This window comes from Furipterus horrens, unplaced genomic scaffold, assembly GCF_987537825.1.
Source record: "Furipterus horrens unplaced genomic scaffold, mFurHor1.1.pri manual_scaffold_11, whole genome shotgun sequence".
NCBI classification, from domain to species: domain Eukaryota; kingdom Metazoa; phylum Chordata; class Mammalia; order Chiroptera; family Furipteridae; genus Furipterus; species Furipterus horrens.
The window spans coordinates 923,019-948,368 of record NW_028327181.1 but is presented as its reverse complement, the minus strand read 5'-3'; the positions used below and the strand labels follow the sequence as shown (position 1 = coordinate 948,368).

The 25,350-nt window shown below is 62.5% G+C and overlaps 1 protein-coding gene across 1 annotated transcript in view; it reads right to left on the bottom strand.

Moving 5' to 3' along the window:
* Positions 1 to 25,350, bottom strand: part of RIMBP2 (RIMS binding protein 2) — an 88,643-nt gene that overhangs the window by 12,649 nt on the left and 50,644 nt on the right. The window contains exons 5-15 of the mRNA XM_090291044.1: positions 23,178 to 23,282; positions 18,448 to 18,498; positions 12,220 to 12,424; positions 11,023 to 11,168; positions 9,863 to 9,939; positions 8,461 to 8,570; positions 6,873 to 7,676; positions 6,412 to 6,563; positions 5,551 to 5,991; positions 3,980 to 4,123; positions 1,426 to 1,584 (exon numbers count right to left, since the gene is read on the bottom strand). Of these exons, the coding sequence (XP_090147170.1) occupies positions 1,426 to 1,584; positions 3,980 to 4,123; positions 5,551 to 5,991; positions 6,412 to 6,563; positions 6,873 to 7,676; positions 8,461 to 8,570; positions 9,863 to 9,939; positions 11,023 to 11,168; positions 12,220 to 12,424; positions 18,448 to 18,498; positions 23,178 to 23,279 (2,391 nt within the window). The 5' untranslated portion in view covers positions 23,280 to 23,282. The remainder of the gene's footprint in view (positions 1 to 1,425; positions 1,585 to 3,979; positions 4,124 to 5,550; positions 5,992 to 6,411; positions 6,564 to 6,872; positions 7,677 to 8,460; positions 8,571 to 9,862; positions 9,940 to 11,022; positions 11,169 to 12,219; positions 12,425 to 18,447; positions 18,499 to 23,177; positions 23,283 to 25,350) is intronic.

The following is a 25,350-nucleotide window of genomic DNA, read 5'->3' as shown; positions in this document are numbered from 1 at the left end:
ACTGTCAGAACACTGTGCACAAACTAAAGTGACCCTGACACTGTGGGCAGCCCCGGCTCCTGCCCGTCCTTGGTCCCTGCTTCCTGCCCCATCCTCAAGCCCACTTCCTGCCACCTGTGATGTCCTGCTCAGCTGCTCCCAAGGGGCTGGGGACGGCGCTTGTGGGATATGGCCACAGCGAGTTGTAACGACCTTATTGCCCTCTGGGCCTCCTCGCTGGGAGAGGGTGACCTCCCATTTCTCTGTCAGCAGTTCTCAGGGAGCACCACCCCAGGGGCTCCCACCTCCAAAAGGAGCAGCATCATGGGACATGGACGTGTGCTTCACTGGCCCAGCTGGGAGTCCTGAGGAGTCTTGGGGGAGATCAGACTGGACCCACACGGGGCAGCCAGGGGCCTTCCTCCATCAAGGAAGGCTCCTGAGTCCTGCTGGACAGGGTGACCTGGGGAGCTGGCGGGGCAGGGGGCGAGGAGCCGGCGGGAGGAGCAGGCGCTGCAACCATGCAGGGTTTGCGTAGGGACCTGGCATGGACTTCAGTGCCAGCCTTTGCAGGAGGACAGCCATCAGCCTTTCTTTGCAAGGATGCCCTGGGTTGGCAGCAGATTGGGGTGTTGCTTCTGTCTACCATTCAAACCGCATGGCCCCGAGTTCTTGAGAGATGCCACGCTGGCCCTTTCTCCTCCAGCCTGAGTGTCCTCTCCAAAGCCTTATCCATCCAAAAGACCCACAGAGGTCCTACCGGTGCTCACCCTTCCATCTGCCTCCCCCACTAGGTTGGGAAGGACTAGAGGGCAGGGGTCACATCCCTCCTTGCACCCTGGCCCAGTGCGGGACTGGGCGCACAGGGCCGAGCAGCCTGCACTGCCCGTGGGATGAATAAACCCCTGGGCCAGAGCAACCAGGAGAGGGGCAGCCAGCTTCCCAGATGAGGACAGGGACGCGCGAGGGCCAGCCTCTCACTGGGCTCGGAGCCCATGAACATGACCTCCCATCAAGCCCTCCGCTGACAGCCACACTGAGGGGATGCTGAGGATGCCCCATCTCCGATGAGGGAGGTGTCTGACCCCACTGTCCGCCAGGACGGCCATCCCTCCTGCCCTCCTGCAGAGTCCAGCTCCGTCACTGACCCTCCCCAGTCCCCAGCCGGCCCAGGGGTCCCCGACCCCCAGCTCTGACGCAGGCCGGCCCTGCTCTCCTGGCTGCCCCTTCCCTGGGTGTGGGCGTTGGGTCTTCCTTGTTCAACTCTTTGCCATTCACTTCCCGATGCGGAGCTGGGTGCCCCCAGGAGGGTGCCAACTGGCCGCTCCCAGACGCCTTCACCCAGGCTTTTAGCAAAGAGGACAGACCGAAAAGGACAGGGAATTCCTGGATGCACATTCAATGGTGGGAAAGGAGCCGACCCGCAGCCCCAGCAAAGGCACTGACCTTGAGGGCACTGTGGGATGTGCCGCTGGGACGCCGGCGGCCCCCGCCCTCCAGCTGCATCTCCGAGCACAGCTCCTCCTCGTCCTCCTCCATGATGTCCGAGAGGTCCGAGCCACGGCTGCTCTCCGTGTGGTACCCGTCTCCGTGGCAGCAGGGCGGCTGCGGCGGGGAGGGGCCGCGTGAGCCCCCTCTCGGTGAGAGCAGCCCCGCTGGGCTCTCCTCGACGACCCCGTCCCTGCTGGCTCGTGAGCGCAGAGACGTGTCGGGCGTCCGCGCGGGGTGCGGCATCCCCGTACTCACGCGCTGCAGGGCGGAGGGCGGGCCTGACGGGGCCTCCCCGCTGAGCCCCGATGGGAACCAGCTCCCGGCGGAGCACCGGGGCTGGAAAACTTGGCTCTTCTGGTGCCACCAGCATCTCCAACTTAGCGGCTGGACAGGCTCAAGCCCGAGGTGCACACCAGTGGCCGACAGCTGGGGCCCCGCCAGAGGGGGGGTGCCGTGGGGGAGAAGACGGTATCTATGCACCTTGTCAAGGCGTTTAAGATTTTAAATAATGGCATGGGGTCTAAAATACACACGTGCACACACGCATGCATGCACACACACACATCCATGCGCATGTGTGCCCATATGCACGAGCATGGGGTTGCCTGGAGAACAGCCTGCTCTAGCCAGCGTGGAAGCCCCGTGAGGCTGTGCTCACTCCACGCCCAGCTTGTCACGGGCACCAGCTGGGACCGAGCCCCGGTGAAGAGGCTGGGGAGAGCGTCAGAGGTGTCACAGAAAGGCCCCCCACGAAATGGAGAGCCCATGGTAACGTGCAGGCTCCAGTGCCGGCAGCCCGACAGGGCGCCCCGGGGGGCTGCAGCCGTGGTCTCACACCCTCTCTCACCCCCGAGCCCTTAAAGGGAGTGAAACGGCAACAGCTGAGCGGCACACCCGGCGCGCCGAGGGTTACGAGCACAGACACCATAGCGGCGTTCTCCGTGTGCTTGGCGGTGCTGGCTGAGGACAGGTCCCCGGTTTCCCTGGCGGATGACCAGACCAATGTGTTTAAGAGCACCTGAGACACACTGACTGGAAATACTCCACTTTCTAGTACTGCCCTCGATAAAGATGGCCTGTGGGGCAAGAGGCAGTGGGAGCGCTCCTGGTAGGAGGTTCCGGAAGGTTCCACCTGCCCCGTGCCCCAGAGGGGTGGTCTGGGACGTCCTCAGCTGGAGCAGTTTGCTGCATCAGCTTCTGAGCAGCTACGAGCCTAATTCTCCCAGTGAGGCCCCAAGGAGACAACACAGGTGGGCGGGCTTCCGGTGAACTAATGGAAACCAGGCTGGCTATGATGGGGTCTTCCAAGGCCCATGGGAAAGAGCGCCCTGCACGGGAACAGTGTCACCCGATTCAGACCCGGGGATGGGTTAGGAATTACCCATGGACGGGACAGGCTATCACCTGCCAGAGAGGCCACCTGTAAGCCATTCCTAGGAACCCTGTGTGTGGGAGGCGGGCACGTGACCCCGCCCACCGAGTGCGCAGTCTGACAGAGGTTCTGGAGCACGTTTTCCTCCCAGTTGAGAGGGACGTGCCAGGGAGAAAGCCCTTCCTCTTTCACGCCTTCTTGGGATGCTGTCCTATGAGGGCGTGATTATTGGAGCTATGGCAGCCGCTTTGTAACCATGAGAAAGGTCAGAAGAATGGAAGATTCAGAACCCAGAGCCCGGACACAGTGGAGAAGCTGAATCGACCTTGCAACCTCCTACCTGAGACCCCCTGGGACGTGGGGCCATTTGATACCTTTGTTACCGTAGTCACGGTTAGCTGGGCATTCCGTTTCTCGTGCAGACCTTAATGCACATAGAATTAACTTAGTCTTACAGATAAAGAAGCCGACTCTTGGAAAAGCTGGGTGACATGCCTACAGCTTCAGTGGTGGCGGCAGAGCCAGGATGTGACACCCTTGCCTGTGGAGGTCCTGACCCTGCCCTGCTGTAGAAGGATGTGTTGAGCGTACTGGGCGTCTTCAAGCGCGGAGGCCCCAGTTTTAGGACTCTAAGGCCCCACCTTCCTGTTGCCCTATTTTAGTTCTTGGCACCGTGCAAGGACATGCCCATTGGAAGATGCCTGGTCAGAACCTGCAGACAAACGCACACTGGCTGGATTTCCTGCGCATGGGCCTTAGTTGGACGTTTTGTTGCTCGGAGCACCGGACAGCAACGGTTTTATGTCTGAATCTCCCGTGATGCCCCACAAGCATTCGCCCGACTCACGGAGCGGCCAACAGACGCAGGCCCTGCCCGCATCCAGCCCACTACTCGTCTGACTCACGAGACGGCCATGACCAGCTGCTGGAAGAGGCCAGTCAGTGTGGGGCCTCACAGGCCGGCTTCTGAAACTGTCCCCGAGTGAGGCCCCAAACGCACAGGTGGTGCTAAATCTAAACGTCCCAAATCGACTAAGACGGCTGTCACGTGGCCTGACACCTCGCCACCATCCTCAGAGGCCCAGGGGCATCCTGACCTCCAGAGGCCTGGGCGGAGCGGCGGCACCCGGCACTCACCGGCTTCCCGAGCTCGGAACCTTTCAGGAAGTCGTCCACCGACGTGCCTCTCCTCCTGATGTCTGGGGACTCGTAGCCGCCCTCCTCCTCGTCGGAGTTGGCATACTGCCCGCTCCTCTCCTGGAAGACGCTCCTGTTCTCTAACTTGGAAGGAGAGGAGAGACGCGGGTGACGGGCTGTCGGGATGGGGCCAGCAGAGAGGCTGCCTGACCCCAGGGCTGCAGAGGGGAGGGGACGTCCAGACTCCCGGGCCTTCTGCATTCGATCCCTCCCTTCGCCCACCCCACAGACGCCCTCGGAGCCACAACACGAAGGGCCCCGGGTCCCGGAAGGGCTCCTGAGGCCTCCCGGGCTGTGACGCAGGTCAGCCCCCCGCTCCTCCCGCGACACTCATCAGAACCAGGCTGGCCTTGCTGAAGTCACCTGTGGGTCCCAGGGACAAGCCTGGCTCCCAACGTGACCACCACCTCTCAGGTGTGTGCTCTGCCCGCCACTGCCCAGAGTTGCTGGGAGCCCGCAGCCCCTGGCTGCCCCCAGGGCCCTCCGTGGGGTCTGGGTGGTGGGGGACTCGGCTGCCGCCTGAGAGGGAGGGGCAGGGCCAGCTGCCAGGCCTTCCTGCCTCCGCGCGTCTCTGCGCTCCAAGCACCACCGTGGGGCCTCTGCTCTGAGAGCTGGCGGAGCAGCGTGTGGCCCATGAGGAAAGCGCACATTCGGGAGTTTTCCAGTCCAGTCCACAGGTCAGGACGCAATGGCTTATGTATCAGCGGCCAACACTGAACAAACCGGGGGTCCACCTAAAAGCCAGGCCTGTGGTGGCTCTCCTCCCCCGCCCCTGGGGTCCTGGATGTGACCTTCCACTCAGCCTGACCTCCTGGCGGTCCCTGACCTTCCCCCAGCCCTTGGGACCCTCAGGAAGTAGGGGTCTCCAAGCACCAGCATTTGGAGACGGTGCTGCCAGGGGTCCCCATCCTGGAGAGAGCTGGCAGGCTGGCTGGGAGGACCGCTGAGCCCGCAGCCTCTGCCAGGGCCCCGGGCACCCAGGGAGGACGCAGGCCGACCCCAGGCAGGGCAGCGCCGCTGCAGCTCAGTTTCCGGCCCTGTGAGCGATGGCAGACACAGCGGTGTCTGGGGCGTCCCGTCTCACGACCACAACACCTGCACTGCGGCCTCACCTTCCCTGACCCCACGGCCAGACCATCCCTAGTAACACAGCCACGCGAACATACTTCTTCATTCTTGCACCACGCTTGCACTCAGGCACACGGGTCTCCCTGTGCATCTCACACACACACAGGGAGACCCGGGACGTGAGCAGGCAGGAGGTGCCCCGGGTAGGGCGTAGGTGCCCAGGACACATACAGGATCCCGGGGGGGCGGGGGGGGGGGGCTGGTCCCAGCAGTCCTCTAAGCCCTGGGTTGACAACCATGGCCTCTGGTTATTTGGGTCCCCATTCGCAAAGTAAAACACCCTTGGATCCCATCAGGATGGAGCCTGAGAGGCAGCCCCAGGGGGGGCCGGAGGGCACGCAGGCTGCGGGGGGGGGGGGGGGGGGGGGGGCGGGCAGCCTTACCCTGCCGCTCTCGGCCACTCTCTGCGCAGCTTCCCGGGCCATGGCCTTGGCGACGGAGGTGGGCACAGGGGTCCCCTGCGGCTGCGGGAGGATGCGGCTCGGGGAGGGTGACCGCCGCCCCTGCAGGCTGGGTGGCTCCAGCATGTGGCCGTGGGAAGGCGCCCGGCCCTGCTCCCAGGCCCCGTCCACTTTGATGTGGGGGCCCAGGCGGTCATCTTTGGTATCGGGGACTCCGGCACTTGCTAATGGCTTGGGTGTGGGAGCAGTTCTCGGGGGGGCTGGAGGCACCAGCAGGTGGGGGGGGACAGCAGCCACGGTGGAGTCCACAGACTCTCCCTGGGCCGAGAGGGTCCGCACAGTCACCCCCGCGGCTTCCAGGCTCCGCAGCCGTACCAGCTCCACGGCCATGCCGTCTGCCGCGGGGGCGATGACCTCAGCCACCTGCCGCAGAGAAAGCCATTAACAGGCGGCCCGACGCTGGCGTCAGGGCCCAGCCACGTGTTAGTGCCCCTCTCCCCAGGAGTCGGTCTAGGGGATTCGTAAGCCTGTCGTCTCTAGAGGGGCACTGATGCTGGGGCACTCGAGGCAGGCGGCCTTTGAATCCCGGGGCAGAAGGAGGAGAAAGGTGCAGAGGAGGGTGAGCAATCAGTGGGAGGCAGGCAGGGAGTTCCGGGAAGTGGGGCAGGACAGAAGTGGGGGCGCTCGCTGCTCTGCGGCGCCCTGGGGCGGCCAGGTGGCTGGTGCCGAGTGAGTGTTGGGGGGCTGAGGAGGGAGGGAGGGAGGGAGGAGGCCCCCAGGGGTCACACCCCCCCACGGAGCGCTTATCTGCGTCCGGGATGAACCTCCGCCCCAGCAACTCACCCTCTGCCCTTTTGCGTACACGCCGTAGCCTGTGACATTGGCCCCGTTGGACAGTCCGGTGGCAGTCAGGGCGGGTGGCTTCCAGGAGACTTGGACGGTTGCTGGGGTGGCCCCGGCTTGGACAGTGACATCTTGTGGGGGAGCCGGAGGACCTGGGGACAGAAGGCGGAGGGGCTTTCATGGCACGGCCCCAGCCTCACTCTGCCCACCTTTCACAGGACAAGCGCTTGGTCACGCAAGCGCAAAGGGAACATTGCCAGCCCCATGACGCTCCACACACCAGCGACCTCTCTCTGTATCAAACCCACCCCCCCACCCACACACCGTGTTTCACAGGTGACGAAGGGGCTTTCCAGGTAATGCTGGATACACGCAGCTTCCCCTCTGCTCCCCCACCGCCCTGCCCCCAAGCCCTGCACGCTGCTCCCCCCTTCAGGGGGCCCCTGGGAGGGCAGGCTCACCTGCAGGCAGCGTGGAGAACTCCACGCAGGCCTCCTTCTTCTCCCTCTGCTCCAGGGGAAGCTGCCACGGCATCTGGTGGGGCCGGGCCAGGACCTTGACCTTGTAGGCCGTGCTGGGCCTGAGGCTGAGCAGCTGGTACTGGTACCTGGCCGCGCGGACCACGTCCAGCTCCTCCTCGTCGAGGAAGACCACATGGCTGTAGTTGCTGTTGGTGGGCAGCCAGGAGAGCTGGGCCGACATCTGGGTGATGCTGTCCACCCTCAGCTGGGACGGGGCCACCACCACGTCCTTGCCCACGAGCAGCGTGCACCGCAGCGGGTCCGAGCTGCCCCTGCTCGTCACGCACTGCACAGACACACGGTGGGTGCAGGCTGCCACGTTCAGCTTCTCGATCAGGGCCTTAGTTCTGCCCGCGAGCGGCAGGCTCAGGCGCGGCTCCTGGTCCACCAGCACGGTGTAGCCGCCCACGGTCCCCCAGCCCGGCGGCACGGCCGGGGGCTCCCAGCCCACAATGACACTTTTGGCGAGTTGTTTGATGAGGGTGATTTTCCTAGGGTAAGGCACAACGTCTTCTCCAATGTCATCGATGTTCACCTCCAGCGCCCCATTGTCGGTGAGGCCCGCGTCCAGGTGGGCGGGTGACTGCAGGTCAAGAATGTTCTCCCCGCCCAGGCTGAGGCCAGACTGGTTGATGAAGTTCTGACCCAGCTCGGTCCCCAGCGCACTCAGTCGGGACTCGCTGTCCTGCACAAAATCCACGAAGTTGGAGGGCACCAGACCCCTCTGCCCGTCCAGGAGCTCACCTGCTGAGTGCAAGACAGAGTCACCGACCACCCAGCACGTGCGGCCCTAACGGGATCCACTCAGATGTCACCCGCTGGGGACCCAGGTCCCCCTGCCAGCACCCACAGCTGCCGCCTGCCCAGGGCCCTGCAGTCGGTCTGGTTTACTCCATGGCACCCGAAGCCACTACGCTGATGTACCTGCGTCTGCCCACTGACCACCTGCTCCACCTGCAACGACACCGCGTGACGGCCAGGACCTTTGCCGCTCACCACGAGTGAACAGCCCTGAGGGACACCGGGCTCTCAGTACGTGTTTGTTGGAAGGACCAACAAGACATGTAAACTACGTGGCCTGGGGGCTGAGCCACAAACACCTTGCTCCTAACCTGGGCATAGCAGCCACACAAACAGAAACTGGAGGCAGCCTTTCCAGAAAAGTGCCGTGTGCAGCTCCGTGGGATTCCCAGGGGTTCCGTTTGGTGCCAGAACCACCAAAGCCACCCACCCAGCTAGCTCCTCCTCCCAGGAAGACTAGTGGCCATGGGTGGTCTCAAGGGGCCCCTTTCTTTCCTGCAGTGGTCTCCCGCCTGCGTTCTCTCTCTGAGAGCCTTCAACACCAGCCGGAGCCAAGGCTCAGAGAACTGAGAAGTGTTTAGAACTTTCCGGCACCCTGGGAATGGAGCGCTTCCCCCCACTTCAGAGTCTGCAGAGAGGGCTAGCGGTGAGGCTAGGGACCCCAGGGCGCTGGGAAGCGCTCACTGCTGCACCACATGCACCAACCGCCCGCCACATTCTAACAGACCTTCATAGAAGCCGTCCTCGTCCATGTCCCCATAGACATAGAGGTATTTCCCCGCCGTGAGCGGCAGCTCAGCTTCCGGGTTCTCATTCGGGCCGTCGAAGGGGTTGTAGCTGCAGGAGAGACAACATGCATTCAGTGATGCGCGGATGGAGGCTGGTCGCAGCCTGGGCCTCGCCAACCCCGGGCGGGCCCTCGCCTTCTCCCCGGACCACGGGACAGCGCAGCAGCCCAAGCGAGTGCTCTGTGCGCTGCAGGTCAGGCCGTCGCCGGTCCCCGCTCACAGAGTTCAGACACAGAGATAATTCTGAAACCGAGCTGTACATCTGAACATTTGCATCAGGTGGCCATATTTATAATTCTGCTATTCCTGCTCACACCTGTCACTTCCACCATAACCACTGATTTCCAGATTAGTAAGCAAAGAAGGAGATTATTAACCTTGCAATCTTTCCATATATACTCTTTAGCAAAGGCATAATCACACTCCATCCACTATTCAGTAATTTGCTTATTTTTCCCACCTCCTTGACTTTTTCATGGGTGTATGATATTTCACTGGGTAGGGTAACATGCTTTGACTTCCTAATGTTGGGCATTGACGGTGCTTCTGACATTGGGCTGATACAATCGGCGTCCTTATACACCTCTTCGTATACTTTCTTCCTACAGACGGAACGCTTAGAAGTATATTCGTTTGGTCAAAGCCACGCACGTTTTTGAGGCCTTGGGGAGGCACCTCCAAAGTGTCCTGATAAGTGGACGCCCTGTTTCCCTTTCCCCTCCCTGCCAGGAGAATAACCGTGCCCACAGCCTCCAGTCCTCAAAATGTATTGGAATTATCATCTTTTAAAGTCATGTCCAACTTGCAAATAAAATGTATGTTACATAGATTTTGGACTTTCTAATGACAAGGTTAACTAACTTGAAACAACAGCAGAGTCCGCAATAAGAACACACAGGGGGTGACCCTCGCAGTGGGCGGGGCGGCCGGCCGCCCTGAGGCAGGGTAATGATGCCCCGACGGTCCGCGCAGCCGTTCCCTTGAGGGCCGCGTGTTTTGTTTGATCGCCAGAGAGTCCCGGTGCGAAGAGCAGAGCAGCGATTCTCACTCCCAGCAGTAACAGCCTAGTGAGGAGCGGGCGTGCCCAAGGCTGCAAGCTCATTCAGGGGTGGGGTAGGGCCAGAACTCAGGCCTCCTGATCCCTGTCCTGTGCAGGTGGGACCACGCCAAGCCTCTCCATCCCTCACGTCCACATCCAGAGAAGTCTTGCTCAGCCTGCGCTCGGGGCCTGAGAAGGGACGGCGGCAGCTCGTGGCACGTCCCACACCCGTCACCTTGTCTGCCCTCAGGCCCCACGCTCAGAGGCCTGTGGAGAAGAGGAGCGTGGCCCATGGCCCTCACCTGTAGCGGGCGACACACAGATGCACCTTCCCTGAGTACCTCTGCTTGGAGGGGTTGGCGTTCCGTTCATTGTCCATCTATCAAAGACACAGAGGACATTCGGTCACAACGCTGTCATCTCACATTCGTGGGGGAGACGCGTGGGACACCCCTTCCACGGTCCCCTGGGACTCCTGGGAGACACGGCTGCCCCCGAGCTCAGGGACAGAGCCATGCGGACCCCTCCGTCACACAGAGGACCTTTATGAAGCATTCCTGTCCCCACACCAAGATGGGACTCGGGGTAAACCTTCATTTATGGTCAGGGATGCTGCTAAGCCAGGCCCGCGAGGGCCCCCGGGAGACAAAGGCCACCTGCTCTCAGGGGACCGTTCCAGGGCGGAGACACCCACGCCCACCACGTGCGGTGCTCAGGACACAAGGCCCCCGGGAAGGCTGCGTGGAGAAGGCGACACAGGGTCTGTCCTCCCAGTCCCCCCCCCCGACTTCTCCACTGTCTCGGGGGCCACAGAGCATAAGGACTCTGCCCATGGTGGCCCGTTACCATGGCCACAACCAGCTCAGGGCGGAGGAGAAGGCGCAGGCCTGTCCTGGGCACCAGGCTGGAGGAGCAGCCGTGGGCACAGTCCCCGGGACAGGGCGACTGCATGGCCACACGCCCTCCTCACCACACACTCTCTGCCCTGCAGTCTGAGTGGGCTTCTCAAACAGGGGCTAGACCAGGTCACCCATCCTAGACCCTCCCTGGTCCCCACAGCAATTGGACAACAAATGCAGAGCTTCCCACGGCCCACGCCCCTAGCTCCCTCGTCAGCACAACGTGACACAGATGTCCCCATGGCCATGCTGGCGACAAGCACCCTCCCCTGTGCCTCGGGCTCTGGGTCACTGGCTACCATGTCGTCAGGGTCACCTGGCTCCTTAAATGTTGGCTCGTGTGTGGTCTGTCCCCCTGGGAACGCTGTCTCCAGGACAGCAAAGCTCATGGCCATGTGGGGCCCGCCCCTGGCAGACAGCAGGTGCTCAGTGGAGACGGGTCGAGGGAGTTCATGGGAGCCGGGGAGGACGTGGGAGGAGGAGGCGGGTGGGGAGGCCAGTCCGTGTCTCCCAAGACGTGATGGCCCAGGCCAGCCAGGGGCCCCTCCCAGGAGAGGACTCACGTCTGACTCAAATCTGCATCTTGGGCTTCCAGGTCTTGACAGAAAGGTGGGCTTGATGGACAGAGGCTCCGGCTTGTCCCTGGGGAGTGGGCGGGGCCGGATGTGGTCACCAACCGTAGCGCGGCTCCCGAAGGGGCTCTCCTGACCTGGCCGTGACCGGAAAGACGACGGGACACAGACATGAAATGATAAAGCATGTGGTCGTTTGCCCCCTCCCCCGTCGTTGGCATCAGCTTAGGATCTGCATCCGGGGACCCACCCACCTCCCACCCTCAGTCTGGCCTGACCACACTCCACACTGGCCGCCCACCAGGCAGGCTCCCCGCAGGGCAACCACGATTTGGTGGTGATGAGGGTGAGCATGTGAGGGGGGACATTCTCGTCAGACAGAACTGAGTGGGTGTCATGGGCAAAAAGCTCCCCATTTCCTGGCTTCAAACCAGGGGACGCGAGGCTTCTTGAGGCCGCAGCCCCGTTAGCACCAGGAGGAGGCCATCGGTCCCAGGACAGAGCTCACTCATGGAGGCAGAGCCCTGGGCTGGACTCGGCGGCCCAGGAGGCCGCGCCTCCCGGCTCGTCACCCGCGCTCGATGACAAACTCGCCTTTGCTCACACCAGCTGGGTGAGCTCCGCTGTCACTCATGACCCAAAGGGTCCTGACAAGATACAAAGTGGCCAAGGGGCCACACTTATGGCTACAGCTACTTTTGACCAGAGGCAAGGACCAAAGTCGCTCTCTGCCCGTCCTGTTCTCATGGGTCTCCAGGCGGCTGCCGAGCCCTGTCCCGGTCACACGGAGGGAGAGGGCACTGCGGCCTGGGCCGGCCTGGACCGTCCCATTAACATCGGGTTCTTGGCTGCCCAGGGCACCGAGGACGCCCCTCCCCACTGCCTCTCAGTGGCCATCACATCCCAGGACTGTCTCACTGAAGAAGCGACCTGCTGAGCTCAGGTCAGCGAGCCCCCAGCGGTTCAGAACGACATGCTGAGTTCCCACGCGGGCAGCCCGGCCCACCCGACCCGCGGCTGCAGCCGATTCAGAGACGATCAGGAAGCCTCTCTGCGCCGAAGGGCCGCTGCCGACAGGCCCCAGGCCCCCTGCGCCGGGCACCCTGCACGCTCTGCGCCGACACCCAGCGGTGCTCGGCCCTCGGGGGGGCCGCCGGCCACCCTCTCCACCTCGGCCCAGGCACTCACCCGACCCAATGGAGGGAGCCAGCCCGTTCAGGAACTGTGGGAAAGGCTTGCTGGGGGACGCGGGGACGTCCAAGGGGGCCACAGAGCTGCCGCCCAGCAGGTCGATGGTGCCCGCGTGCTGCCGGAACTGCTCCAGGCCCCGCGACAGCAGGCGGAACTGCTCGCTCTGCACCCGGCACTTGTCCTCCAGCTCCCGCACCTTGCACTGCGAGGGACACGCGGGTCAGCGGGCTGTGCGCCTGTGCGCGTGTGCTGCACGTGCGTGTGCCTGGGTGTGGCCAGGGCTGCCTCCCGCCTCCCTGGGGAACAGCCTGCCCGCTGCCCAGCTCCTTCCCAGCGCGAACGTGGACCCGCAGGTGCCACGAAACCCTGCAAACACGCAGCTCCCAACCCAACACAGACTGTCGTGGGCTCTATGCGCAGCCAGGCACTCTGTGCTTGAAATTTGCAGTAAGAGGTGGTGGCACGGCCCAGACTCAGGGAGCACAGTCACCCGCCCCACGACACACCTTCCTCCCGGGGACCCCGCGCCTGCACCTGCAGCACCTCAGGACACCGCACTAGCGGGAAAAGGGAAAATCTGTCAGCAGGCTTTCTCTGGCACCGTGGCCGCCACTGCAGACACCAGGAGACGGACCGCTCAGGAGCCCCAGGAGGGCGTCTACCCCAAGGACACAGTCAGGGAAGGGGTCACCTGCCCCGCCGCGCCCTCTTTTCTCAAGCTCCTGCCCCGGCTGCATCCTGCCCCCTCGGTGTCCCTCTCCGGACGCTGCGCCTCCGGAGTCCGGGAGCAGAAGCCAGGCATGTGCACGGTGGGCGCTCACCGCAGAAGGGCACACGGAGAGGCCGCTCGTCCTCCCCGCCCCGGCACTCTCTGTGTGGCGCTACGGCCCCCCCTCCCGCCCCCCGTTTACTGGCGCCCTGACTGTCTGCTGTCGGCTCTGTGGCTAGATGGTGAGCGCCAAGCCTTGGCCTTCCGGCCCCGATACATCCTCAGTGCTTTGCATAGAATCAGCCGCGGCAGGTGCTTCGCAGGCATCAGGTGCTTGTTTGTCTGCACGGAAGCCCCGCCGTGGCCGCGGCACGTCTGGCTCCTGCGTTCCTGATCTCACCTGGCATCTCCAGCAAGGACAGGTGTCTTTGTTGGCTTCTTTCCCACCCTGTCCCCAGCACTTGGAAGAGAACTCCGTCCCGTGCCGGCATCCCACACGTTGGTTTAACACGGGTGCGTGTGCAGGGAGAGGGGCCGCAGGACAGAGACGACAGACCCTCAGACTGGAGGGCCCACGACACGCCTCCCCCGCCACTGGCACCAGGGTCCTCAGCGCCTCAGCCCAGAATCGAGCGCTATCTGCAAACCTGAGACTCATCTCTCCGATTCACTTAAAAGCATCAGCAGGATTCTTCTTTTAAAGAGCTGAATGCGCGGGCACTGCTGTGTCTACAGAGGAAGGTGCAGAACTGCAATAGCCCCCCACCCCCACCCCCCACAGCTGGGGACGCGGGAGAGCATCTACACCCGGGGCCGGCTCTGTCCCCAGAGCGCAAGAGCATCAGCCGCCAAGGCGGAGGCTCCGGGACTCGCCGCTCACCCAGGCGGGGCTCTCGGAGGGAAACAGCCACCCAGCACCCAGCACCCAGCGCAGCCGCAGGCACAGACGGCCTGCGAGGCGCCCTGAGGCGGCTGCCACCACGACGCCTGCCCCCTGCAGCTCCGCTGCGGCCCCCAGTGTGCCCATCAGCAGGGACAACGTCAGACGGCAATGGTGAAATTATCCGCTTTTCCTGAGTGCGGTGAATAGAGAGCAGGCGTCCCTTCGCTGGGGAAGTTAAGGCGCTGTGTCTGCCCTGCCCTGGAGGGGACAGGGCGAGAGACCGGTGGGCCTCGGGCTGGCATGTGGGCTCAGGTCCCTGAACTGTCCCAGACGCTGGTTCGGGGGACTTCTGGTTGCCTCAGGCCACCAGGAACTGCTCCGTGGGAGCTGGGGGTGGGCGCTGTCACAGCACCGGGCTACAGAACACACACAGGTGCACTGGTGTCACGTGATTCACATGTGCCAGCACGTGTGTGACAGCACCACCGGGGGGCCCGTTACACCCACGTGTTTGCACGTCTCTGGTTCCTCGGTGCGTGTCTCCTCGGGGCCTCAGAGGCGCCCAGGGGCAGGGCCAACCTCAGACCCCGGCGGCTGCCAGACACCTGTCCCCACTTGGTTCAGGGCAGCAAGGACGCGAGAACGAGGGGCTCACTGAGCCCCAAGTCCGTCTCCTGGAGGGTGTTCCCTCTGGAAGCTTCTCAGGCTCCAGCAGAAGAGGCGGGTTTTCCGCAGGAGCCTCCGGCCCTGCCTGTTCCCAGCGCGGCTGCGGCTGTTGGAGCCAAGCGTCTGCAGTGGCCCCGAGTAACAAAGAGCTGCTTCCAAACGCTGTGGAGAGCAAACAGCCCTTCCCCACGCCCGGCGGCTTGCTCAGATACCAGGGTTTGCTCCAGGGTCCAGAGCAGGCAGCCCCTCGCTGGGCGGCCAGCCCCAGCGCCCCGACACCAGCACTTTGTCCTGACCGCCTGGGAGCAGAGCGTGACGTCATCAGGCAAGTGAGCTCCGACCGGAACAAACAGCAGAGACTTGCAGATTTGGACGTGGGCGTCAATAAAAACCAAGGAAACACACCCAGCGCTGCGATGACTAGTGTCCCCAGTTCCTCCCAATTCCAGCCCTGTGAAGAGCGTCTGAACCAGGGTGGCTTGAGAAGATGGACGCGGTGAAAGTCCCTCCCGGACCGCAAACTTGGAGCGTCCTGGGCAGGCTGGGTCACAGGGGTGAGCAGGCCAGGGCTGCGATGCTATTTCTCATTTGCTGAGCACGTACTACATGCCAGGCCCTGCCAGGGGCTTCCTGTGCGCTGTTGAGGATGCTCAGGCTCATGGGTGGAGCTGGTCTGAGCTCAACACAGAGCGAGGGAGACGAGGCTGAGGAGCCAAAGCCAAAGCCACCCAACCTGGAAGTGGCAGAACAGACCCACTGAGCAGGACCTGCCCCTCACACACTCAGGGGACCTCAGTGGGCCTCAGTTTCCTCATCTGTAGATGGGTGCAGAGTGCCCCCAGGCCCCCAGGGCATGCCGTGGGCGCAGACCTCAGGCACCCCATCTCTGTCCATTCTCGGCTTCCTGGACGTCTGCCATCAGCAAAGTGTGACGGCAATTTGAGCCACGTGAGCACATGAGTGCTCCCTGCTTTTATCATCAGCCAGAGACTGCCCACGTTTTTCAGGGTGATCCCCAGTGAAGGAGCACCTTTCACGGCCCCTACGGTGCCCATCTCTGCCTGGCTCTTGCCCACAACGATAACATGCACAGAAAACCCATAGTCACCTGAGCAGCCTCTGAGCCCGGGACCCTCACAGGACGATGCTCTCTTGACCCTGCAAGGTGACAGAGCCACCCTAGGCAGAGGCTGGGAGCGAAGCTGACGTTTTACACCCTGCACCCTGTGGGGACGCGGCCTCGTTAAGACACAGGCCACCCTGGTCCCTACAATTCACGCGTTTGTTAAACTGCCCAGCGGGAGCCCCGTGACTGCCAGGCTGGGTCTGGCTCACCCGAATATTCCTGTTTCTGTGCCGTGGGCATTTGCCACACAGGTGGCAGGGGCGCAGGGGGGTCCCATTCTGAATGGGGGCCTCGGGGCACAAAGATGGAGTCACGATTCGTCCCTGGCCAACTGGACTCCCAGCTACAGGAGCGGGCACAGCGTCTCTGCCCCCACCCTCTGCCCTCCCTGCAGGGACACAGGGGAAGGCCGGCCAGAGGTGGGGGCTGGGAACACCGTCTGGCTCCCAGAAGGAGAATTCCTAAGGGATCTAGGGCACAAAACACTGGCAACGTGCACCTCTTCATCTGCGCGCTGCAGGCTCTCAGCGGCCCCGGTCCTGCCCCATGGCACACCACACCCCCTCGCCTCACTCAGGTCCTGCGTCCAGTCGGGCACAGACGATGCCCCAGGCCACCGGCCAGGCCTCACTGCCCTGCTTCCGCCTGAAGGCGGCCACGTCACTGGCTCAGGCCAGTGGCCCAGAGCAGAGGGGCAGCTGGTTCTGCAGCTGAGGCACAAAGCGCAGGCACAAGCTCCCTGCCACCTGCCGGCCACACAGACACACAACCTGCGACACACATGGACACGCAGGTGCAACCTTCAGGCACCAGGTCTGAACTCCGGGGACCCAGGACCCCACTGGGAGCCCGCAGCCGGCTGGCCCACACTCACCATGTCTCCCCCCTGGGGCCATCTGAATTCACGGACCTGTCCCCAGCCTGAAAGTTACAGCCTTGGCAGAAAGTGGGGAACCGGGCTCACTGGGCCTGCTCAACACGCCAGAGTCCAGACCCATGTCTCGGGGCCCAGACGGAAGTCGGACCCCTCGAGGGGGCTGCATAGGCAGCTGCTGCACCCCCGCCCCCACCCCCACCCTCCGCAGCATCAGGGAGCTGCGGCTTGGGGAGAAGAGGGTTGAGCGGGCCCGGGGAGCTGCTCCATGCACGGGGAAGCGGCGCCAAGCACACGGGGGGAGACACGCTTCCCTGAAGTACCTGCATGCTCTCCAAGGTGTTCTAGGCGCGGCAGTGAGACAATCACAGAAAGACGTGTGAAGACAAGAAGCGCGGCTCTCAGCGCATCGCATGGCTTGTCCGTTTCCAACCCAAAGCGCGCACAGCCGCCACGCATCAGGCAGGCAAGCAGCGCCACCAGCCCGGGACGTGATCTCCGCGGGGCTGTCACAGCGGCAGCACGAAGGCCGTTGGGACCACACGGACCAGCCCCTCAAGGGGCTCCGGCCGCCTGGGAGAAAGTGGCTGCGGCTGCACCTGCAGCCAGAGCCGGCGCACGTGGAGGAGTGGTGGGCGGTCCGGGTGCGGCCCGGCGGTTTCTCGGGGAGACAGGGGCGGGGGCAGTCTGCAGGTCTGTGCCTCCTCCCCTGCCATTCATCACACTCACCCCCCGGACAGTCATTAGCAAATGGACGTTTCCCTAAAGCCCATTTTATTGTACGTGATAATGATGGGACCTGTTCCTCTAAGAGAAACAGACTCTGAACAGCAACGTAAGAGATGCCTGGATTCTGCCCTAAGTGGTCGCTATTCCCCCTGGGGACAGGACAAGGTCACCTCAAAGAGGGCGACCGCATCCTGCGTCTGGAGACGGGGGGTCCAGAAGAGGCCGTGTCTGCCTTCCTCGGTGGGAGGGCCCCGGAGAGGGGCCATGGAACTGCGGGGTCAGCACTGCGAGGGCTCCGTCCCAGCCGGGGCAGGCTGCAGGCGGCAAGGGCCTTCGGGATGACCCCGGGAGCTCCATCCAGGCCCACCTGTCCGCCTGCTCCCCAGGAGGCTGGCGGGGGGCCAGGACCAGGGACAGAGGACGGTCGTTCCTGGCACAGCACGCGCACCCACGCTGGTGGGCTAGGAGCCCCATCCCTGCCCCCCCACCTGGGCGGCGAGCGGAGCCTCTACCCGTGCTCGCTGAGGACAGCGCCGGGCACGCCTCCGAGGGCCTCCGTACTTTGGTTCCCGAGGTCATCCTTTCCCTCATTCTGCAGGTGCCTCCCCGACAGCAGCTGCCAAAGGCTCCCTCAGGGTTAGTGCTCTCCCCTAAGAATATACTCTGCACTGTTCACTGGGTGGCAGGACGCCCACAGCAATGGCCCACCCACCCGTTCTCCTCAGGGAACAGGCTCCTTGCCTGCTGGCCTTGGGCCTCAGGAGAGGAGAGTTGGGAGCAGCTGCAGCCATCTTGCCACCACAAGGGGCCTCCACGTGGAAACCAGAAGTCCTTCCCATGCCAGGCCCATCCTCCCTGCTTCCCACCCTAGAGGGGCCAGCAGAGGCGAGAAGACCACATCTGAGACCCCCAGCCCCGATGCTGGCTGTGTGGCCGAGGGAAAATTGCTTAACCTCTCTGTGCCTCATTTCCTCACATGTGCAATGGGAATCACAATGGCACCTATCGTACAGGCTGCTTGTGCTGACGAGACAAGAGGATGCATGCACAGCACCGGTGACCGGTACCCTGTAGGCACTCGGTAAACGTAAGCAATTCTGTCTACTTGGCCTGGGCCACCCCAGACCTGACCTCAGTCATTCCAGACGTGACCTCAGCCGCTCCAGACCTGACCTCGGCTGCCCAGACCTGCCTGACCTTGGCCGCCCCAGAAAGAGCCATGGGCTGCGTCTGCTTACCTCTAGCAGCTGCACTGCACCTTCGTGCTGCTTCTTAGCTTCAACCTGAGCCTTTTTGATAAAGAGAAAAGCGAACATTTAAAGGAGGAAGATCGAAAAGAATGGGATTAATGTCTGAATTATTAGGGAGAAGCCACTGACAGGCCCCAGTTCTGAGCATCGCTTCAGTTCCACTTCCCTGCCCCCCTGGGCAGGACGGGTGGACTTCCATCGGGTTTCCCTCCGAACAGCTGGGACGTGTGCTCTGATCGGAGGGTGCGAACAGGCGGGGCTGGGGTGGGGGTGGCAGCCCTGCTCCTGCTCCTGAGAGAAGGTCACACCACAGCGGCGGAACCCAGAACATCAGGATGACGCTTCCCGAAGCCTCGGGTCAGTTCCCCAAGTGTCCTTAACTGTTTGAAACAAAACGCAGTCCTAGGAGCCTGTCCCCAAGTAGCTGGAGGCGGCCAAGACCACACGGGCCGAGGGAAGCGCTGGTCCGGGGCCTCCCTCAGGCCGCCAGCAGCTCGGCCTGCAGTGGGGGGCCACCTGCTTCAAAGCCTGCGAAGCAAAACCATCTGCTGCGCAGGAGAGAAAGTTCTACAAGCTTCACGAACAGAACTTCTCAGGTCGGCCGCTGCCCGGGCCAAATGGCAAACTGACACAAAACCGAAATGCAGCATCATTAGTCCTTGTCCCCAGAGACCCTGAGGCCCCGGCGTCGTGAGGACAGTAAACGTCCGCTGCTTGCCCGTCTGGCACTCGTGTCCTGCTTCCCATTTGTGACTCTGCTGGGGACCCAGCCCTCCCCTGTACCGAGTGCCTGAGAACAGGTCCGACTCTAGCTACCGGCTTACGGGTGAGGAGAAAACAGCACTGGAGCAGAGACCTTGCCTGGGACTCGGGAGGCCGGTGGAGGCCCCTTGCCTACGGGACTTGAGCCGGCGTGACGGAGAGTTTGGAGCAGCTGCAGCCTTTTGCCACCACGAGGGGCCACCCCTCGGGAACTGAGATTCACTAGAATTCTCGGCTCTGTAGATACCATGGGACCCAGTCATCTCTCTGCTGGGCGTCTACCCACGGGTCCGAAAACCCGTATTTGTGAAGGCACAGGTCCCCCTGTGTTCCCTGCAGCAGTGGCCACTGTGCCGAGACACACAAACCACCAACGTGCCCTTTGATGGGTGACTGCACAGGGAAGGGCTGTCCGTGTCCACAACGGAGCACGACTCAGCCCTGAGAAAGGACGGAACACTGCCATCTGCGAGAACACGGGGGGATCTTAGACTCTCCTGCGGAGTGAGGTCAGTCACCTGGAGAAGGACAAGGACCGTGTGATTTCACTCACACGGGATATAAAACAGAGCAGCAAACCAACAAAACAAGCAAACAAACTCACAGCCACAGACGGAATGGGGGTCACCGGAGCGGAAGGGGTCAGGGGAGGAAAGAGGGTCACGGGCCCAAACGCAGTGACAGAAGGAGACTAGACTTTGGGTGCTGGGCACACAGTGCAGTGGACAGATGACGTGTCGCGGAACTGTGCACTGGAACTTCTATAATGTTATTAACATACGTCACCCCAATAATTTTATTTTTTTAAAAAAGAGCCCTGACCAGTGTGGCTCAATTGGTTGGGTGTTATCCTGCAAAGCGAAAGGTCGCCAGTTCGATTCCTGGTCAGGGCACACGCCTGGGCTGTGGGCCAGGTCCCCGGCGGGGGGCAGCCATCGACGTTTCTCTCCCTCTTTCTCCCCATCTCCCCCTCTCTCTAAAAAATAAATACATAAGATCTTAAAAAGAAAAGAAGAGGATTCTCAGTTCCAGAGGGGTGTTCTCGCTCGGTGCCTGGAGATGGTGATGCAACCACCCCCACCAGCGTTACAGCGCCTGCTTGTCTCTTGCAAACTTCTGTGGGTCGGAAAAGGGAGAGCCTGGCCTCCCGCGGGAAAAGGCACGAGCAGCCTGAGATTTCTGCGGGGTCCATTCATGGGCATTAATCCATTCTCACATTTTTCAAATGAGGTTTTTGAAAGCTGGGGACGTGAAGAGAACACAGGCCTTTAATTACACCATTCTTGAATTCGGCCCAGGCTCCAAGTGCTTAACATCATTCCTTTCAAAGCAGAAGCGACGCCACGGAACAGAACGGGAGGGGAAGACAAACCGGCGGAGACACACAGGGGTTATATAACTGCCAGCGCCCGGAGCCGGGCGAGCTGAAGACCGTTTCCAAGCGGCAGGATGAGAAGAACAACAGGAAACGGCAGAGAGGCTGTGAACACGCAGCCAGGTTGGCAGGAGCGGCTTGGCTGCGGCTCCGACTGAGAATCAGGAGACGCGTTTGCAGGCCCCCCGCAAGCTGGGCCGCGGGGCCACCAGGAGGGGTGGTTAAAATTAACCGTTAGAACGGGCAGCACCGAGTCCTCGCAAAACCTAAGCAACAGCATAAGCAAGGCTCATGTCAGGCCCGTTTGTGGGGAAGCTGTGAGCTTCATGTGCACAGTTTCCTACCGAGCACAGTGACCTCGACGGGGACGAGGACCCGGGGAGGCTCAGGGTCTGGACGTCAGGAGAAAGGAGTGGCCACCGGGAGCACACATCGGGGGTGGCTCACTGTGCAGACCGGTGGCTTCGGGGGGACAGAGACACGCAGGCATGATGGACGTCCTGTGGCCAGTTTTGACTACTGGCTGGTAGACAAGGTGCCCCACTCAGAGCAGCGAGTCCCCCAAGCGCCACGGCACCTGGGTGGGGCGGTCAGTGCTGGTTAGGAGGGACCGCATGAGCGTCACACGTGGGCGCTGAAACTGGAGCTCCACGCAAAGCTGAATGACGTTCGTGGCAGCAGGTGGGGTTAGGGCCGGTCTCCCTGAAGAGCACTGGTGGGGCATGTGCAACTGTGTCACCTCGCCCGGCTGAGACCGTCGCCCCCTCCATCCCCCGTCCGTCACTGCGTTTCATGCTCGGAGCTGGTTTCCTCTGTCTTCCACAGCCCACTGTCCCCCCTCAGGGAGGGCGGAGGCCCGGTCTTGCCAGCCCACGTCCCCAGTTTCCAGAGCCACCACTGAGCAGCCCGCGTTAGCCGAATGAACGAATGGATGAACGGATGAATGGACGATCCTGTCAGCAGCTGCGGCACGATGGCTGCCCCTCGGGGGGAACAGCAGAAACAGGGACTCTAGAAAGAATTCGCCCACCTCGTTCCGCTCAAGCCTCAACCTTTCTCTTCTGACCCTTTTCAAAATCAGAGCTCAGAGAAATGACAGTGGGCACATCCGTGTTTCCTGAGCTCCTGCCCTGCCGCTCCCCCCTCCGAGGAAGCGCCGTGCGTGCCCAGCAGAGACAAGGGCGAATGCGGAGCCAACGGAGCGAGGAAATCAGTGCTCGGGCGCGTGGAGCCCAGAGCCAGCTTGGGGCGCCTTCCTCCGCATCAGACGCTCGGGAAATAAACCCCAGGCTCTGCTGCGACACCGACCTGCCGCGCTCGCAGCGCGACTTCGTGCATCCGCAGACTGTTATCTGTCTCAGACGCACCAGCCTGGGGACACGGCTTCCGGCACCAGGCAGCCCCCGCCGGACACCGGCAGGTCTCTACGCACCGCGGGTGAAGAGAAGAGTGATATTGCGGCCCGCGTCTCAGCAGGGTTCTTTCTAGATAACATCTAACGAAATATTGCCTCTCCGTTGCCAGCCACCTTGCTATGACAGGTAATAAGGGCTGTGACAGTCCCCATCAGCGCTGGCTCAATGGAATCGGCCCTTAACGCCAGGCCTCAAGAAAGGAAACAGGACACCAAGGTGCCGCCCGGTGCAGCGCCCTCTGGTGGCAAATCTGGAGGGGACGCGCCGACCGACACCCCTCCCGGGCCGCTGCCTGGGGTCCCAGACCAAGGAGGATGCCGGAGGGCGCGGGGCTGCGCACCTGCAGGACCACCACCTGGGCCCCAGCCGGGTGGGCTGGGGGTGCAGGGACGGCTGCCCTTGGGGCGGGGTGAGCAGGGGCAGGCGGGGGACACCGGGCTTTGGGAAGAAAATGGACGTGAGGCCTATACACTGGGACCCCAAGCCCCGTGGCTCCGAAGGAGAGAGTCCCATGTGTATTTGGGGGGGGGGGGGGTAGAAGGACCATGACTTCTGAAGGTCACGCGGGGCCTGTCCGAGCCCTCAGTCCCATCCCAGGTGCGCTGGGTACACAGTCTGAACTGCTCAGTCCCCTCCTTCCTCCCCCCCCCCCCCCCCCCCGTTAATGAGACCACACTAGAAACACACAGCACATGATCTCCCCAGATAACGGACACAAACCAGAGTTATCCGGTGATGTCACCCGGGTCCGCGGTGTGGCCGTAGCAGGACGGACACACCCGTGCCCCCACAGCACTGCACGAAAACCCCGAGCCCCTTCAGCAGCCCCCTGCGCTTCTTACAGGCACATCCCAGGGCGGGGGCGCAGGGGGGAAGTGGGTGTGTTTCCAGTTCCAACTGCCGCTGTTGGGCTGTCCGCCCCAAACGCTGAGGCCGTCCCCACCCCACCAGGGATCAGAGTCCTCTCCCTGCAGCGCTCCCCGCCCCCCCCCCCCCAATGAGTGCCAGCCACTGCGTGTTTGCTTGTGCGGCGTGGACATGAACACGGGCCGTGTCGGGGGCAGGGAGGGAGCTCCGGGGAGCACAGAAGGCTCCGAGTGTCTGCAGGCCAGAGTCCCCAGCCCGCGCCCCCGCCCACCCTGGGCCCACTGCCCGCCCCCGCTTACCTTCTGCAGAAGGTCGATCTCCTGCTGCTTGGCGGTGAGCACAGCCAGGGCCTGCTCATGCTCCAGCTCCAGCTGCTGCCGCCTCTCCGCGGCCTCTCGCATGTGCTGCAGGGACAGGGCGGGTCAGGCTGGGGTGCTGTGCACAGGGGCCCCGCTCGGACTCCCCCGCCCCCTGGTTGCTTGCCCCGCTTGTCCTGGGGGTGGCGGAGCCGTAGGGCAAACTCTGGCCCCGACAAGGCTTACACCCCCGTTTTCCCTTTTTACGTGTTAAACACAAGAACTACAGGTTTCTGTGCAAAGGGGCAAAGGTGAAGCCCTCCTGGCCTCATTTTGGAGAAACTCTCTGCCACGTCTGCATTTTCCCCGGTGCTGCGCCAAGAGCAGCCAGGTTTCTCGCTTCCTTAACATGCAGTGGGTAGAGCCCAGCCGTCACTGCGCTGTAAGGCACGTCGTTCTCCTGCCGTGCTAATGACAGGGCGTGCGTGGTGCTGGGAGCAGCCCTGTCCCACAGAGGCAAGGCCGGCACACCGAGAAGGCTCCCTTGCTTGTCGCACGGCCGGTGGTGGCTGCTGAGTTCAAATCTGAGCCCCTGAACGGAGCCTGGGTCTCGGCGTGGCCATCAGCTTGCTCTGCTGAAGCGAGTGCTCGGCCACAAGTCCAGGGGCCTCGCCAGGCCCACCGTCAGAGCAGGGAGGGGCCGCGCCCCAGCTGTGCTCTGTCCTTCGTGGCTGGGGACAGGCCAGCCTATGTTTCAGGAACAACGAACGAAGCGGCTAACGTGAATTATTAATGAACACCTGCCTCAGAGGTGTTCTAAATATTACATGAATTAGAATAATACCTGTCATGTATCAGTCCTGTGTTCCCCTTTATCCAGAAGGTAAGAAAACCCCTTCCTACTGACCTTGTGCAGCATGACCTAACACTCACGTAACAGTGTCCTGTAACAGTGCCACGGGACACCGTCACATAACACAGTCACATAACTGTCACACAAAACTGTCACATAACACACAGGCACATAACACAGTCATGTAGCACAGTCACATAAGACAGCGCCACATGACTCAGTGCCGGGTAGCACCGCACCGTGTAATACAACATCACGCATGGAGCTGTGCGGTCAGGGCCACGTAATGTTGCTCTCCCACTACACGCCAGGCACACGGCACGTTGTCAGTGACCAGGGGCTCCGCCCGCGGACGACGTGGAACTAGGGCAATGGCATGGGTATACGCGTGATGGCAGGGCAGGCGTGCGGTGCTTTACCAAGCCCCGGCCACATGCCACGCACTGTCCAGGTCATGCCCTGCCGCATCAGATCTGAGCCAGTGCCCAGCTCCCCATTTACAGCACTCAGGAGGCGGGGGTCTGTGCCCAGGGCCACCCGGGGCCACACAGCAGGGTACAGACACCCCGTGGCAGACCTCGGAGGTGGTGCACGCCTGGCCACTGCCCGGCCGGCCAGCATCTGTGTCTCCTTGGCCACTTCCCTGTGGAGCACAGGCCAGGCCAGCACTTCCGGCTCCCGCACAGGGAGCCTCGTCCAGATGCAAAGTCACGCAGCTGCCTAATGACACATTGTTCCAGCAAATTCTCCGGGAAGATGAGTCCATCATCCTTATTTAGCCCCAGGAAGGAAGTTGTCAGTGGGAGGAGGGGACCGTCTTCCTCACAAGGGTCCATGAAAAACATCACGCGGACACAGAAATCGCCTCGGGGGCTCTGCGCCGGCCGTGGGGTCACGGGAGGATGAAGGGTGACGGACACCCCTGCCGGCTTCTTTCTCAGAGACGAGAGGGACTCGGGCATATGAGCCGAATGGAGAGGACAGGGCGGAAACAGCATTTACATTTCTCAGGCCGATAAGCCAAGGCTGCATGAAGTGGTTCTCAGAAAAGCAGAGACGTGTAAAAATATGCTCCCTCCAGGGACATGGCACGTGAGGTTACTGATGGTGACAGTGCAGAGGCGGGCCGACGACCAGGGACTCAGCCCCGCCTGCTCCTCCACAGCCGCGTCACCCGCAGGTCTTCCTCACGGCCGACTCCACGCTGCCACGGCCACCATGCCGCCTCCTCAGTCCCATCCCCCCACCGCTCAGCCGACTACAGCTCCCTGCAGCCCGGGCCTGCAGCCACTTCTCGGCCTGGGGGGGCCCCGTCTCACGGGG